General features: G+C 39.8%; 1 protein-coding gene across 4 annotated transcripts in view; it reads left to right on the plus strand.

Annotated features, from left to right (window-relative positions):
* Nucleotides 1-13,700, plus strand: part of ZCCHC7 (zinc finger CCHC-type containing 7) — a 253,904-nt gene extending 240,204 nt beyond the window's left edge. For all 4 annotated transcript variants that reach the window (XM_047066376.1, XM_047066380.1, XM_047066386.1 and 1 more), the window contains 3 exons: nt 4,314-4,409; nt 9,893-10,010; nt 12,205-13,700. In XM_047066376.1, the coding sequence (XP_046922332.1) occupies nt 4,314-4,409; nt 9,893-10,010; nt 12,205-12,641 (651 nt within the window). In that variant the 3' untranslated portion in view covers nt 12,642-13,700. The remainder of the gene's footprint in view (nt 1-4,313; nt 4,410-9,892; nt 10,011-12,204) is intronic.
* Nucleotides 13,701-15,021: the final 1,321 nt, after the last annotated feature.

Raw genomic sequence — 15,021 nt, forward strand, 5'->3', positions numbered from 1 at the left:
TGGCTTTCCTGTGTTCTGTATTCCTGAGGAAAAGCCAGCAGTGCCATGGGGACACCATTGGTTCTCCTGTGAGGAAATCCCTATTTGCATCCATACCAAAGTTCTAGTGTCTGGATATCCATCTTGTTCTGGTTCTTTCTGTGCCCTCCCTCCCCAATCATTACTGCCTGATTCATCTTGTCCTTTTTCATAGGATTTGAGCCAATGGAATTTCTTATTCCAGCAGAATAAACATAGTGAGCATATTTTCCTTTCTTCAATGAATCTAGAAATCTTGCCTCAGCAGTAAATTACCATATATTTGCACAAAAAAACATTGAAAAATTATAAACATAAGTCTTTCAGAGAATGTTTATTATTTGGCGGGTGGATAATTCTGTGTATCATCGGTGATAGTCTCTGCCTACAGTCACCGACTAATTTTTGAGCACCTACCATTAGCCTTAGAGTGGATTTTCATGCCACTCAAATCCAGTGCTCTCCATTCTGAATGATAAGCCCTAAGCGATCTAGTCCCTCTCCATCTTTAGAACCTCCTCTTCTCCCACGCTTCCTTCACCTACTACACTTCCAAATTTACAGATATTTCTCTGATATTCAAATATGGCAAATTGACCCGCATCTCCGAGATTTGCATTCCCTGTCCCCGTGCCTGAGGCCTAGAATGCTGTTCCCCAGTCATTGCATACTTGGGGGTATTTTTATCACAAGAAATGACCATCCCAGTGAGAGTTTCTCTAAAATGCAATTTAAGTCACCACCAATGACTTTCATTCCTTTAACTCTATTTTAATTGCCTGCGTGCCATTTATTACTACCCGATTGTGTGTGTGTGTGTGTGTGTGTGTGTGTGTGTTTTGTTGGTTTATCTGTCTTCCAACGTGGGAGATGTGAGCAGGGATTTTTGTCTGACTTCTCAGTTACCTAATCTATTCTAAGATATCTGGCATATATTAGGCACTCAATTATTTTTTGAATAAATTAATGAAAGAATGCTTGTATATGCTTATGCCATGTACCCAGCACTCTGGTAAACATCACTGATGGAGGCGTCCTTGAACTTGTTCTGCTCTACTTGTCCCCTTCCCTTCTCTTATTCACAACCTGGTATCTTGAAAAAGTCGTCAGTGTTCTGTTCTTCAGTTCTTTCTACTTAACAATAAACCCGTTACAGTCTGGCTTGTATCTCTACCCCTCAAATAAACTGCTCACAACGGTTTCTAGTCTCCAGCAACTTCCTGATTGCTAATCCAGTGGATTTCATAGTCTTTATCTTATTTAACCCACCAGTAGCTTTTGACAACTTCTTCCTCAAAACATTATGTGTTCTGCCTTCACATCCATGACACATCTCTTGCTTTGATTTCTTTCTCTTAAACCACATATATACTCATGGTTGCAATTTTGTGTCACATCAAGTAACACAAAGATGGAAAAATAATTTCTGCTTAATAATTTCATGTCTTCCTGGCGCTCTATACCTGAACAAATTTATGAGCCACTGCAGTGAGTGAGTGAGTGAGTGGTACATGCTTGTATGCATACCTGTCAAAACTATGCTTGACGACTTTTAGCTTGTCTTAATTCATGAACCACATTCTTTTATTGGAGAATATAAGACCTTTGTTAGTTATCATATCCCAGTTGACAATAGCTGAAATTGTAAATTCTATTTTGTGTAGCATTTGTAGTCATTTTCAATAGAAAAGATCTTTTAGGCTACTGTTACCCTCCAGTTTTCCATTTTAGGAAACAAACTAAAAGTAAAGTTGAAGAAGATTTTTATAGCCTATAGATTATTTTCCCATGTCAATAACATAAAACCTCCACAAGCCACCTGTTTGCCACATTAAACAGTAATAATGAAATTAGTTGGCACACCAGCACTGTTTGTTATAGCATCCCAATAAAGAACATAAGTAGGGTGCCTGGCTGGCTCAGTTGCGGGAGTGTGCTGCTCTTGATCTCAGGTTCATGAGTTCGAGCCCCACGTTGGGCATAGAGCTCACTTTAAAAAATAAATAAGAAATAAACTTATCCAATTTCATTCCCATTCTCACCTCTTTCTTCCAATCTACAAAAAAAAAAAAAAAAAAAAAAAAAAGGAGTGGGAGGGCTATTAGGTTTTTCTCCTTCTGTTTAAAGCCCCTGCCACCTCAGGGGTTTAGCTCTGTCTTCTCCCTTCTCTCCTGTTTTCACCACCTCCCTCTCTACTAGCTTCCTCACACGTTCAGATCTCTTTCTCATTCTAATAGCAAACTCTACCAAATCCCCTTCCTAGATGTTGCTCGACCTTATTCTGCCCCTTGTTATTCATGTTTCTCAAAATAATACATACCTGCCATCCCCTTTTTTTCCGCTTCTGTTCAATTTTTTAAAATATTTCTTACTGTCCAATGTAACATACATATTGAAAAATGCATAGTTACATCACACACACTTAAGTTATATAACACCACTGTGTTCAAGAAATAGAAAATTGCAGCTACCCCAAAACCTTCTGTGCATTTTCTCCCCACTGGAAGTAACTACTATCCTGGCTTCTGTGGGGAATCATTTTCTCATTCTTTATGGTTTTATCACCTTTGTATTCATCTCTTCACTCTTCAACCTGTTGCCTTCTGCTCTTTATTACCTTTCTACCAATTCCAAAATTCTCATACTAAGGTTATCCATGAACAATTGCCAAATCTAACAGATGCTTCTCAGTTCTAATCTCACTAAGCCTCTGCTGTTTTTTCCATTGCAGATCAGTTCACCCTTCTTGAAACTACTCTCTAAGGTCTATGACTATATTCTCCTGTGATTCTGCATCCTTCAGCCTTTCCTTCTCTGTCCCTTTCCCAGGTTCCTCTGTCTGCCCCTTAAATGTTATGCCCAGGGTTCCATCCTGAGCTCACCACTGTTCATATTGGGTACGGCGATGCTGTCCACTCGGGTCATTTTAGCCTCCACTATTATACGGTAGATTTCATTCAGAGCTAATCTTCAGCTCACACTTGTTCCCTCAGCTTTAATCTTACAGAGACAACTGCCTAATGGACATCACCTAAATACACAGCATCCAAGTTAGACTTCATCATCTTTCCCTCTAATTTCCTACTGTTTCTGAAGCAGTTGTTGGCACCCAACTTAGAAACCTGAAAAGCATCGTAATTTCTCCTTTCCTTTATTCCTCATATCTTTTCAATGTTCAGTGATACCAGTTTTTTCCCCTCATGTATTAGCCAAATCGATTCCCTTTTTCCTATCCTTGTTACTCTTGTAGTGTAGACCCTCGTCACCTCATTGATTTCCTAACAGCCACCTTTTTCACTGCATCTAACCTTCTGTTCATATTCACGCCCTCTACAACTACAAGCCAAAATGGTTTTTCCAAAATAAAATTCTAACTACTCTGCTCCCATATTTAAAACAACACTTAAAATGGAAAAGCCCAGATAAACCCCAAGTTCTTTTTTTTTAAATTTTTTTTTTTTTCAACGTTTATTCATTTTTGGGACAGAGAGAGACAGAGCATGAACGGGGGAGGGGCAGAGAGAGAGGGAGACACAGAATCGGAAACAGGCTCCAGGCTCTGAGCCATCAGCCCAGAGCCTGACGCGGGGCTCGAACTCACGGACCGCAAGATCGTGACCTGGCTGAAGTCGGACGCCCAACCGACTGCGCCACCCAGGCGCCCCAAACCCCAAGTTCTTTAAGATGACTTTAAGGCCCTCCCTTCTTTTGCCCTGCTTTCTCCAGCCTCATTTTTCAGTCTACCTGGCTATGCATGTTATACTTTGTCAGCATGTATGCTTTCTTTGCTTCATGCATTGTTCATGCTAACCCCTCTTCCTAGGATTTCCCATTTGACGTACACCTAATTCTTTAAAAGTAAATGTAAGTTTTGTAAGCATTCCCTGACTCCTTCCACCCCGTCCCAGTGATGGGTCCCCTTTGCCACTCCATTAAAACCTTGTACGTGTTCCTCACTTTGCTTACATCTTCTGTCATCATCTGTTTAGATGTCTTTCATGTTCTACTAGCCTGTTAAGCTTCTCTCTCTGAGATACCTAATACCTAACACAGTACTGGGCACAACGCCTAATGGAATGAGGAGCGAAGAAGAGGAAAGCACATATTGACGTGAAGTGGAAAAGAATTGACATGTTGTATACTTTAACACAGAGAATCATCTGGATGTGAGGTCCTAAACTCTAGGAGGCAGTATTTCTAAAGGATCTCTTACCTAAAAAGAGCTCTTTGGGAAAGAATCAGGTTTTAATTTTCTTCTAACATTTAATAAACGCTCACAAATATTCATGTTGCAGACCAAACCTGGACCACCCAAAAAGCCGAAGACCCCTTCTGGACAATCGGCCTTAGTGTATTGCTACAACTGTGGGCAAGAAGGCCATTATGGACACGTAAGTTTGAGTAGCATTTGGGCATAACACATTCTGTTGTTCTGGGAGTGGTTGCTGAAAGATGAACTAAAAAAAAAAAAATGTAATTCTGAATGCTTACCTTTTTAATAAACTAATATCCTAAAGTAAGACTTAATGTATTTTCAGCTGATTTGCTTTTCCCATCCCTGCCAGAGAGATCTGTCAGAGCACGTTCTTCTAATTGTTTTAAATATACATGAACAAGTTAGGCTAAAACAAATAAAAGCCTCATACAGTCAATCAGAGGAATAAAAGTAGTCACCAAAATGGTTACACTTCTCATGAGTTCTTATGTTTGCTATTACTTTGACACAGCCAAAATCATGATTGGAGATTTTCTATGTAGTTCTCCGGTATCTCCAGCTTTCCCTGATACTGTGTTCACTTAAATCTTCATCACTCACATATAAACCCTGACACTAGTGGAAAGACAGAGATACTGTATCATTGACTAGCCTGTCTGCCCCCACAGACGTCCAGATTCCCTATCCAAGCTGCATATTCCCAGCCCCAGCTAAAAGGGCCAAACTGTGTGTGTTTTAGGTGCAAGAGTGTGAAAGCAGAAGGAATTTGTTGCTGTGAGATGGGAGGGAGTCTCCTAGCCAGTTGTCTCATTAAGTAAGAAACAGCAGCAGCGCATCCCAGAGACAGGATGCGATGAGAATAGACTGCAAGCTCTCCTGCATTCTGGGAATCCTGAGGCAGAGGAAGAAGGGCAGTGGCACAAAAAGTAGAAAATCTGTATGGAGAAATACATTCCTAGTCTCCTGGTAGGCTTCTAACAGCTTAGAAGCCAAAATAAACTAAAATCAAATGTGATCTGATGACAGGAGGTAGAAAGCATTCGGGGGTAGAGAGTCCTCAAAATAGGAGGGCTGTGAGCAGTGGGAAGGGGAGGGGTAGTGCTGCGTTTTGTGACTCATGGGAGTCCCACCTTGAATTCTGACTGTGGCACCTCACGCAGACCTTGGGGCTGGACCTCTGCAGCAAAGGGAGAGACACAACACAGTTCACCAACAGGTGAAATTTTTCTTCCACGTTGGGGCAGCAGGACCATGGAATGAAGGATTACAACATGAAAGCTAGGATGAAGTTCTGATCCTCAGGTCTGGCTTTTGCTCTGCTACTGACTTCACCATGTGACTTGAACAACGCACTCCGGTCTTCAGTTTCTTTATCTCCAAAGCAAAGAAGTTGTACGGGGAGATTTCTCAATACTGACACTTGGATGCTGTTTCCAATGTGAACAAATCCATAGTATGGTGACATGGATGGAGAGACCCATACTCCATTTTCATAGAATGCACATTAAAAACTTTGTTAAAGAATACTTTTTCTTACAAAATTCCCAGCTCTAGATCTTTTCCTGCTTTGTGCATTCCACCTCGTTGCCAAAATCCAGATGTTGCCAACACTGTTTAGGAAACCTATTCCCATGAGTATTCCACTGCCACGCAGATCACACAGATGTACAATTTATGCTTGCTGACCTCTTTAAAGCAAAAGGGTGTAATTTTCCATTTATGTTTGTTCAATTAAAGAAAAACAATTATAGTTGGACACATATTGCTTACTAGTCAGTCCTGTTAATGTAGATAGGAAATATATTAAAAACATTTGGAATTTATCCCAGAAATCTAGATTTAGATAGTTTTTAATTTACAATAAAGCAAATTTGGCAGCCTCATCGCTGCCATAGATGAAGAATTCTAGATCATCCACACTAATGAAGAAGATCAGTGGTGTGGCTAATCCAGAATAGTAGATAAATTATATAGCCAACTATCAATTGTGTGTGCTAATGGAGGGGACCAGCGATGTGGATAATCAAAACATAATTTACATTTAGCTTTGGAAAATATTTATCGTATTGTATGGCTCTGTATAGCCACGCCAGTCTAGACTGTACAGGATCCCAATAGAACACTGTGCAGATGATTAAAGATGTCTGAGGACCCCTCCCCTTCATTTGCAGAAATACAGCTCTATAGATGTTACTGAACAGCCTCTTCGTATAAAAGGTATTCTGAGGTGAATGTGGCATCGCCCTTCCCTAACCTCACTCATCATGTAGTTGGAGAGGCAGGGACAGTCCTAAGCAGCTTCATATCAGGCAAACTACAAACTACCATAGAAAACAGTAGTCACTCTACAGAGAGACTACTCCAAGAGCATGTGAAAGTATGAGTGGGTGCTGGGAGTGTATCAAGATCTTTAGTACCTCTTTGTAATTGCAATTTGCTCTTAATGTTTTATGGTTAGAATCTCTCTTAGTCCATTTAGGCTGCTGTAAACAAGCTACCATAGACTATGTGGTTTATAAACAGTAGAAATTTATTTCTTAGGTTCTAGAGGCTGGGAAGCCCAAAGTCATGGTGCCAGTAGAATTGATGTCTGATGAGGGGCTGCTGCTCCTGCTGCTGCTGCTGCTGCTGCTGCTTCTTTTTTTTTTTTTTTCTTCTTCTTCTTCTTCTTCTTCTTCTTCTTCTTCTTCTTTTTTAATGCTTATTTATTTTTGAGAGAGAGAGTGCAAGCAGTGGAGGGGCAGAGAAAGAAAGAGAGGGAGACACAGAATCTGAAACAGGCTCCAGGCTCCAAGCTGTCAGCACAGAGCCTGATGCAGGGCTCGAAGTCATGGACCATGAGATCATGACCTGAGCTGAAGTCAGATGCTTAACCAACCGACTGATCCACCCAGGCACCCCGAGGGGCTGTTTTTAATAGATGGTACTTTCATGCTATGTCCTTACACGGTAGAAGAGGCTAGGGAGCTCTGTGAGGGTCTCTTTTATAAGAACATTAATCCCATTCATCAGAGCTCCGTTCTTGTGGCCAAATCACTACCCAAAGACTCCACCTCCTACTACCATCATCTTGGGGATGAATTCTGGTTGGGGGTTGGGAGGGATGGGCACAAACATTCAAACTATAGCAGAATCTTAGACCCAAATCTTTTATGGGTGCCCTTTCTTCTGGAAACTTAGAGCCACCATGGATAGTGATTTCTAAAAGTAATTCTTGGGCACCTGAATGGTTCAGCCAGCTAAATGTCCAACTCTTGATCCCAGCTCAGGTCTTGATCTCAGGATCATGCTTTCAAGACCCACGTTGGGCTCCATGCTTGGCATGAAGCCTAAATAAAGAAATACATATGTATGTATGTATGTATGTATGTATGTATGTAATTCTCTAGGCTACCATATAGGTTTGCCTTATAACTTCAGGATCCAAAAAATTCCAAAAAGATCCTGAAAGTCAACAACACAGTATATCTAAAGATAGTTGGAAGAAGGAAATAATAAAGATAAGAACCAAAATTATTGAAATAGAAAACAAAATTAATAGCATCAACAAAACCAAAAGCTAGTTCTTTAAAAACATTTTCATTTTTAGGGGTGCCTGAGTAGCTCAGTTTGTTAAACATCCAACTTCAGCTCAGGTCATGATCTCACAGTCCATGAGTTTGAGCCCTGCATCAGGTTCTGTGCTGACAGCTCAGAGCCTGGAGCCTGCTTCGGATTCTGTGTCTCCCTCTCTCTCTGCCCCTCCCCTGATCATGCTCTATCTCTGTCTCCAAAATAAACAAAAACATTTTTAAAAAATTAAAAACATATTTTTTTCCAAAAGAAAAGACTTCAGAAAAACTACTCAAAGAAAAAAAAAGATACAAATAGTGAATAAAAAGTGTAAATAACTTAAAATACAGTAAGTTTTAATTATAGGAGAATACAAATTTTAAATAAGCTTTGCATTTAATAAAGTTCAAAATTAAGTCTGAAAATACAGATAAATAATTCTCTAGAAAAAAATATTAACCAAAATGAAGAACAAGCCTACATGAACCAATACCACTAAAAAAATTAAGTTAGTAATCAGAATTCTCCCCTGAAATATATCAGATCCAGATAGTTTTATTGTCAGGTTTTACCAAACCTTTATTCAGAAACAGATCATCCAAGAGAACACTACCCAATTTATTCTGTGAAGCTATTATAACCTAAAGCCACTTCAAAATATTTATAGAATGATACCATTTTTATGAAGTCTGAATGCTTCAAATTTAACACTGTTGTTTATTAGAATAGTCATTAGTAGTAGTAAGAGTATAAAATGTATGAGAATGGCAGGAACCAACTTTAAGACAGTGGCAACTTCTGGAAAGGGAAGGAGACAAATGAGGAATGGGAAAGAGGATTACACGGAGGATTTCAATTGTATTATTAATGTTTCAGTTCTTGGAGCAAAAACAAATAAATTAAGGTAAAATGTGATTTGATAAAGTCCAATAGTAGGTACAGATTGACATTACTTTATTTCCAATACTTAAATGTATATTTAGAATGATTCATAATCTGCAAATCATGCTCTTACTAAGTGTGTGGCTGCCAGCTCAGTCAGGTATCTTAGAATTACAAGTCAAGTATATTTGCCAATGTTAGGATAAGTCAGCTAAATTTTATGTGGCTATTTCACATACTTTCTTCCTAAGAGGTGTTCTAATTTTCTTCAATTCCTAGCTAAGAAGAATTAGACATTTATAAAATACATTTTAGGCAAGATGGCAGAGGACAGAAATGGGGAAGTTCCAAAGGGAAACCTCTTTCAAAGAAAAGAAAAGTTGGTCTCAGACATGCTGAATGGATATATGTCAACAGATCATGATAAATAAAGCCTATTCTATTGGATGTGGCTCAGGCCAACAATGTGGATTTGGAAACTAGCAGAGGTACAAAAGCCAGAGTCATGCAGGTGGGGAGCCGACCTAGAGAAATGAGTGAGAGGAGTGATCTCTTGAGCGGGGCAAGGAAAGAGAAGAGAGGATTCTTTGGGGGTATTTTGGAATTACCTAGGAGCATTTTCAAACCAGACCTAACCCACCACCACCATCCTGCTCCCCACCATAAGGATCACTGCCCTTGTTAGCAGTATTGGGTTAAAATAAGCTTGCAAACCATTTGGGTGAAGGGAAAAGAGCAAAGAGCTAAGAATTTACACTCGCATTTAGGGTGTAAATGTGAAAGGAGAAGCACTTGATGGAAGGCTGTTGGAAGAGACAGATAAGCAAAGGTCTAACACAACATAAGGCCAAATAAAGTCTTTAAAAGAGGAACAGAGCAAGTTCAGTAGAGACCCAGCCCCCCATTGCTGTTAGCTCAGACTGGGGGAGGGGTTTGGCAGGGAAGACTGAAAAAAGAAAAGAAAGGTTTCATGGGTAAAGAAGTAAGGGAAGAAAATCCAAGCCTGAAAGAAGCCTGTAAGCACAGTTGGGTGTGATTGGATGTTGGTTTGGCCGAGCCTCCCAGCAGGACCACATCCTGAGCCTCAGCGTGGGGTATCCGTGATGTGGGACTGTCTCTAACCTCAGTGGTCTGTGATCTTGCAGTTAAGGTTGCCTGAGCAGTGCCCTTGTGACATCCTAATTTCAAATTTGATAATTTGAAACAATTTCAAACAACTTGCAGGAATGTACAGAAAGACGAATGTTTAACCAGACCTTTCCAACATCTCCATTCATCTACTACTATGATGACAAATATGAAATTCGGGAGAGAGAACAGAGAATAAAACGAAAGGTGAAAGGTATGTTGTTGAATTCTTGTGAGATTACCTTTGCAGTAGTTCCTAAATGTCTTCCTTTACACAGTCTTTGCCTGCTTTGGGTGTCATTGGTTAGCACAGGAAATGTTTTTAAATAATTACCATAGAAACCAGAACTTTCTTGATCTCCAGTAATCAGGCACCCACTTCAGAAACCCTGCATTATGATCTGTTCACACTAAACATTTTTTTCACATCATGACCATTTTAGAAAATGTCCTGAAAATACTTCTATCCATACAGGGAAGCAGGGTTTTAAAGGCTCTTTTTTTTGAAAGTTTTCTGTTTGGCAAGTAATTATTTTTTCCATTTGTATGTCTCTAGTATTTTTATGGAAAGAAAGGCTTCCCTGCTAGGTGATTCCTGGAGTTTCCCCAGAGAGGTCTGTTCTTACCAGCCATGATTACAGCAGAGCTCCAGGGTCCACAGCCACCTTCTGTGATTCCTTTACTTAACTGTTGATAACATGAAGTTCTTTTAGTTTATAATTTAGGCCTACTTTTTTCTATTTCTTTTGTGCTGTAGTTTACTAAGTTTAACAGTGGTTTACTCAGTTACTTTTCTTGCTTTCAGGATGAAATAGTTCTATACTTCTCAAGTTGACCTATACATTATAACTCTTAGAGCCTTTTTGGTATTCTTTCTCCATCCCACCGCCAACTCTCTCTGACTTAAGGTCTTTTTCAAAAGGAATTATTTTCAACTCCTGCATATTTTCCATATTACATTTCATATAAACTCTATCTCAACTATATATAGAGAGAGATTACAGTACATAAAGATATTTATTAGGCAATTAAATTAAAAAAGAAAAGAAAAGAAATGCACCAAAGTGTCCCCTCTGAATTAAAAGATTATGGCTCCTATTTTATTTTTATACTTTTTGTATTTCACGGGTTTTCTGTAATGAGTGGTTATAACTTTTATAATTCTAGGAAAACCATTTGTTTTCACTTTTAACTAGTAGTAATATTGGGAACTCTGTGGCTACTTTGAGGTTCTCTGTGATCCATTAGAATTTTCAGGCACCTGGGTGGCTCAGTCGGTTGAGCATCTGACTTCAGCACAAATCATGATCTCACAGTTCATGAGTTTGAGCCCCACATCAGTGGAACCCACTTTGGATCCTGTCCTCTTCTTTCTGCCCCTCCCCTGCTTGCCCTCTCTCTCCCTCTCTCTCTCTCAAAAATAAACATTTTTTTTAGAAAAAAAAATTTATTTCATGCTAAAGTCTATAAGGAATTACCTTTGCTCTGTATCCTAGAGTTCACTTTTTGTGAACTTTATATTACTTTGCATTTCATCCTTTTTTTTTTTTCAATGTTTATTTATTTTTGAGAGGGGGGAGGTGAGGTGCAGGAAGGGGGACAGAGGATCTGAAGCGGGCTGTGCCCAACACGGGGCTGGAACTCACGAACTGTGAGATCATGACCTGAGTCAAAGTCAGTCTCTCAGCCAACTGAGCCACCCAGGCACCCCCATCCCTATTTTTTTATTGGCCACTTCTTTAATCTGTCAAGGTTTTGTTGACATGTTAGTTTTTATCCCTCAAACCTCATCTCTCACTTACCCCATCAGAATCATGCCTGTCAGACACTTGTAGTAAAAGGGTGCCAAGTCCTGGTAAAGTGTAACACCAGATCTGGGACCAAAATGTCTGAGATACACACATGTGTGTGTTCTCCAAGCCAGTGATGTCTGCTCTGGAGGAATAATCTCCTGTCCAGTTTGGCATCCACCTATAAGTACTGTGACCAGACTTTATCTTCAGAGGGTGATTGAAATGTCATGAGACATTTGATATATCTTGTTTCACTTCATCGTCAAAGGCTGTTTCTTTATCCCCGCCATGACTTGAGTTGGTCAGTTGTGACTTTTCTTCATTGCTTTCACTAGTCTTCGTCTCTATCACTCAACCTAGTACAACTGTACTGAATAGAATAAATATCTTTGGATTTCTGGATATTTTCCATTTTTAGCAATCAGAAATACAGAACTATAACCATACAATTTTTAGCGGGTGAGTTTTACCTTAGTAAGGGCTCTTTCGAATATTGTATCATTAACATATTTCATTGTCTAGTTTCCCTGTCTGCTGAGTTATTTACAGACCAGTGTAAGCCGTGTGTGGACTGTCTGGCTGCTGAATATGCAGAAATACTTTTATATTTTCCAGAACTCCAGAAAAATGGGGATTTTCCAAGGCAGTTCAAGAGACCTCACATGGAAGCAGCAGAGAAGAGGCCCCCCCATGGCAGGAGGAAGAGCCGTGCCTCGTGGAGAAACAGCAGGTGGCCTCAAGAAAAGAAAGAAACCCAAAAAGAAGCGAGCAGGAGCCGCAAAGAGCGTGAGAAACACAGGAAGGCTGACAGGGCTCATGAAGTGGAGGAGGACTTCCCCAGGGGCCCAAAACTCCATTCTCCTGGCACCTTCAAGACCCAGAAGGGTCCCAAGTCCTTCCACCACTCATCACATTACCACAAGCCAAGAGAAGACAAGCTGCCCAGAGACGGCAAGCGGGGCAAACAGAAGAAAAAGGAGAGCTATTTGGAGGGCGATGGCAGTGATAATTTATTTCTCATTAAGCAGAGGAAAAAAAAGTCCAAGCTGTGAGGCAGCTTCTGATTTGGCTTTCCAGTGTTTGTCTGGTCTTCATGCCTGTGACATCATGGCAATCTGTTTATGATCTATGATTAAATCAAATGAATTTTGTTTTGTTCTTTTTGTAATCTCGGCCGTACCTGAAACCGATGCACAATGACCATGGAGACCTCCATTCTCTGTGTCCAACAGGTTATTAGGTATAGAAGGAAAAAAAAAAAAAAAAAGGACATGTACTCGGATTTCCCCCGTTCCCGTACGTCATTTTTACTCAGAATCCTAGGGATAAGAAGTAATCTTTTCAAGAAAAATTTTTAAAAATACTTTTTTTGAAAAAGTAAAAGCTCATCAAATATAATTCGTATGCTGTGGGAGTATGAAAATTAAATCCTTGCAGGAAGAGAAATCAATGCTAATATGAAAAATTCATATTTTTCAGCATTACTTTTTTTTTAACATTGGAAAGGGGTAATAGCTATAAATCTAAATCCAGCTGTCCTTGCTCTTGAAGCTGGTGGCATAATCTTCTGATGGTCAGAGCATCAGAGGTGGAAAGATGACGGTGCCATCACTGAAGCCCTGAAGAGGCAGAGACACTGGCCTATAGCAAAATACAAGTAAGGAACCCATCCAGTAAATGTCATAAGATAGATTTCCTGAAACAAGTGAAAAAGAATCATTAAAAGGTTTAACATAATCACAGTGCAATAGTTTTCACCGTTTTTACAGCCACACTTCAAGAAGACTGTCAACTTGGATGTATAGAGACAGATACTGCCCAATTAAAAAATTATTCTGTTTTCACGGGTTTTTTAACTACCACAAGACTATACAGAAATTTTTGTACCTGTGAATTTTTGTACTTATCAAAGCCTAATGTTAGAATAAGAAAAATAAAATGTCTGAAATAGAGTAAATAAGTTTGTCATTTATGTAAAAAGGCAAGGATTTGGGGTGACAAAGGGCGTGCTTGGGTTAGACAAGTCACTAGAGTTATAAAATCTCCATAAACTGGGTTCAAAATGCCCTTGTTGCCCAAGCACTAGCTCTATGCCGGAATAAAATGAGATGGAGTCAGTTAACTCGGGCCAGTTTATGTTAGATTATTAAGTTTGTGTTTTACTCTTTGTGAAGTACACGAACTGCTGTGTATGTGGTAGGATCAGCTCCCTTCACCTTCTGGCAGGGAGGGGAGAGTCTCCTCGCACTGAAACAGCTTCAGCGTAAATTGTGGCTGCACAGTCTTTAGTCCCCCGCCTTCCCTGTGGGGCCGCCCTGCTCACGGCGAAGTGTAAGCGTTCTTTGTGTGTTGGTTCGTGGCTTCCTAACATCAGCTGGGATTGTTTTGACTCTCAGGTAAGTGGCCAGAGTCTTTTAACACCCTGCTAAAAGTGACAGCCATGAAAAATGGCTTCATAGAGTGGTAAGTCTTGAAATAATTGGTGTTATTCCTCATTAAGACCTAGGACAAGCCTGGCTTATTATTGGTGTGGTGTGGCTAGCATTCCTTCGGACGCAAGGGCCTCTTCCAGGCAGAGAGGGGATTGCCGTTCTTCAGGGTCTTTCATACATAGCAGATTGTTCAGAGAATGGAAGAAATAAAGCTCTTTTTTTTTCCCACTCGTTTCTGCACATTATCCTATTTTCCCAATTTTTTTTTATTAGACAAGCATGTAAGGATATAATTTATACTTCAGGTCCATGCATTTATATGCAGATAGGAAAGGCAGCTGAGCTACTTTACCTGCGGGCATTAGGATGGCAGGGGAAGAGCAGAAACACCGAGGACCTTCTGCTCCATTTCCTCTTGTTGCCTTGGCGCCCAATTCTTACACCAAGTGTTCAGTTAGAGTCAGTCAGGGACTCACACGCTAACTTTCCATACAGAAATAGGGAGCTTGAAATATATTAGAGGCTCCACAGTTGAGCAGATAATACTTTAACTGAATAAATACAATTGAGAAGAAAAGCAGATGTCCCAAACAAGAAGAATCTGTTTAGTTGCTAAGTTTGAGAAGCCTGAACACCTTTTGCCTCTGGCCCAGCAACCTGTGTGGCTCCTTTTCTGGGTTAGATGTTGGTTGGTTTGGCATTCTTAGAATAGGGAGAGAACTGTCTACTGTTCTCTCAGTGGCAAGTCTTGCTTTCAGGGACCATGCTATTTGCAGTGTTCAGTCTTTATTTTTGTTATACAAGGATTACATATTAATCTTAAGGGGAAAAAATTTTTTTAATCATATCTGATTCTTACACCCAAAGATAGAGTTAAAATTCATAGTGTCTGTCCTTCCATACTTTTTTTCTATACGTATTTACATTGTTCTGTAGTTTGTTTTTTCACTTAATACATTGTGAAATTCCGGTTTTCTAATCAAATATGTGCCTATATCAT

The sequence above is a fragment of the Lynx rufus genome, unplaced genomic scaffold, assembly GCF_022079265.1.
Source record: "Lynx rufus isolate CCGP_SWC_20201006 ecotype Redwood Valley unplaced genomic scaffold, mLynRuf1.p SCAF_10, whole genome shotgun sequence".
Lineage (NCBI taxonomy): Eukaryota > Metazoa > Chordata > Mammalia > Carnivora > Felidae > Lynx > Lynx rufus.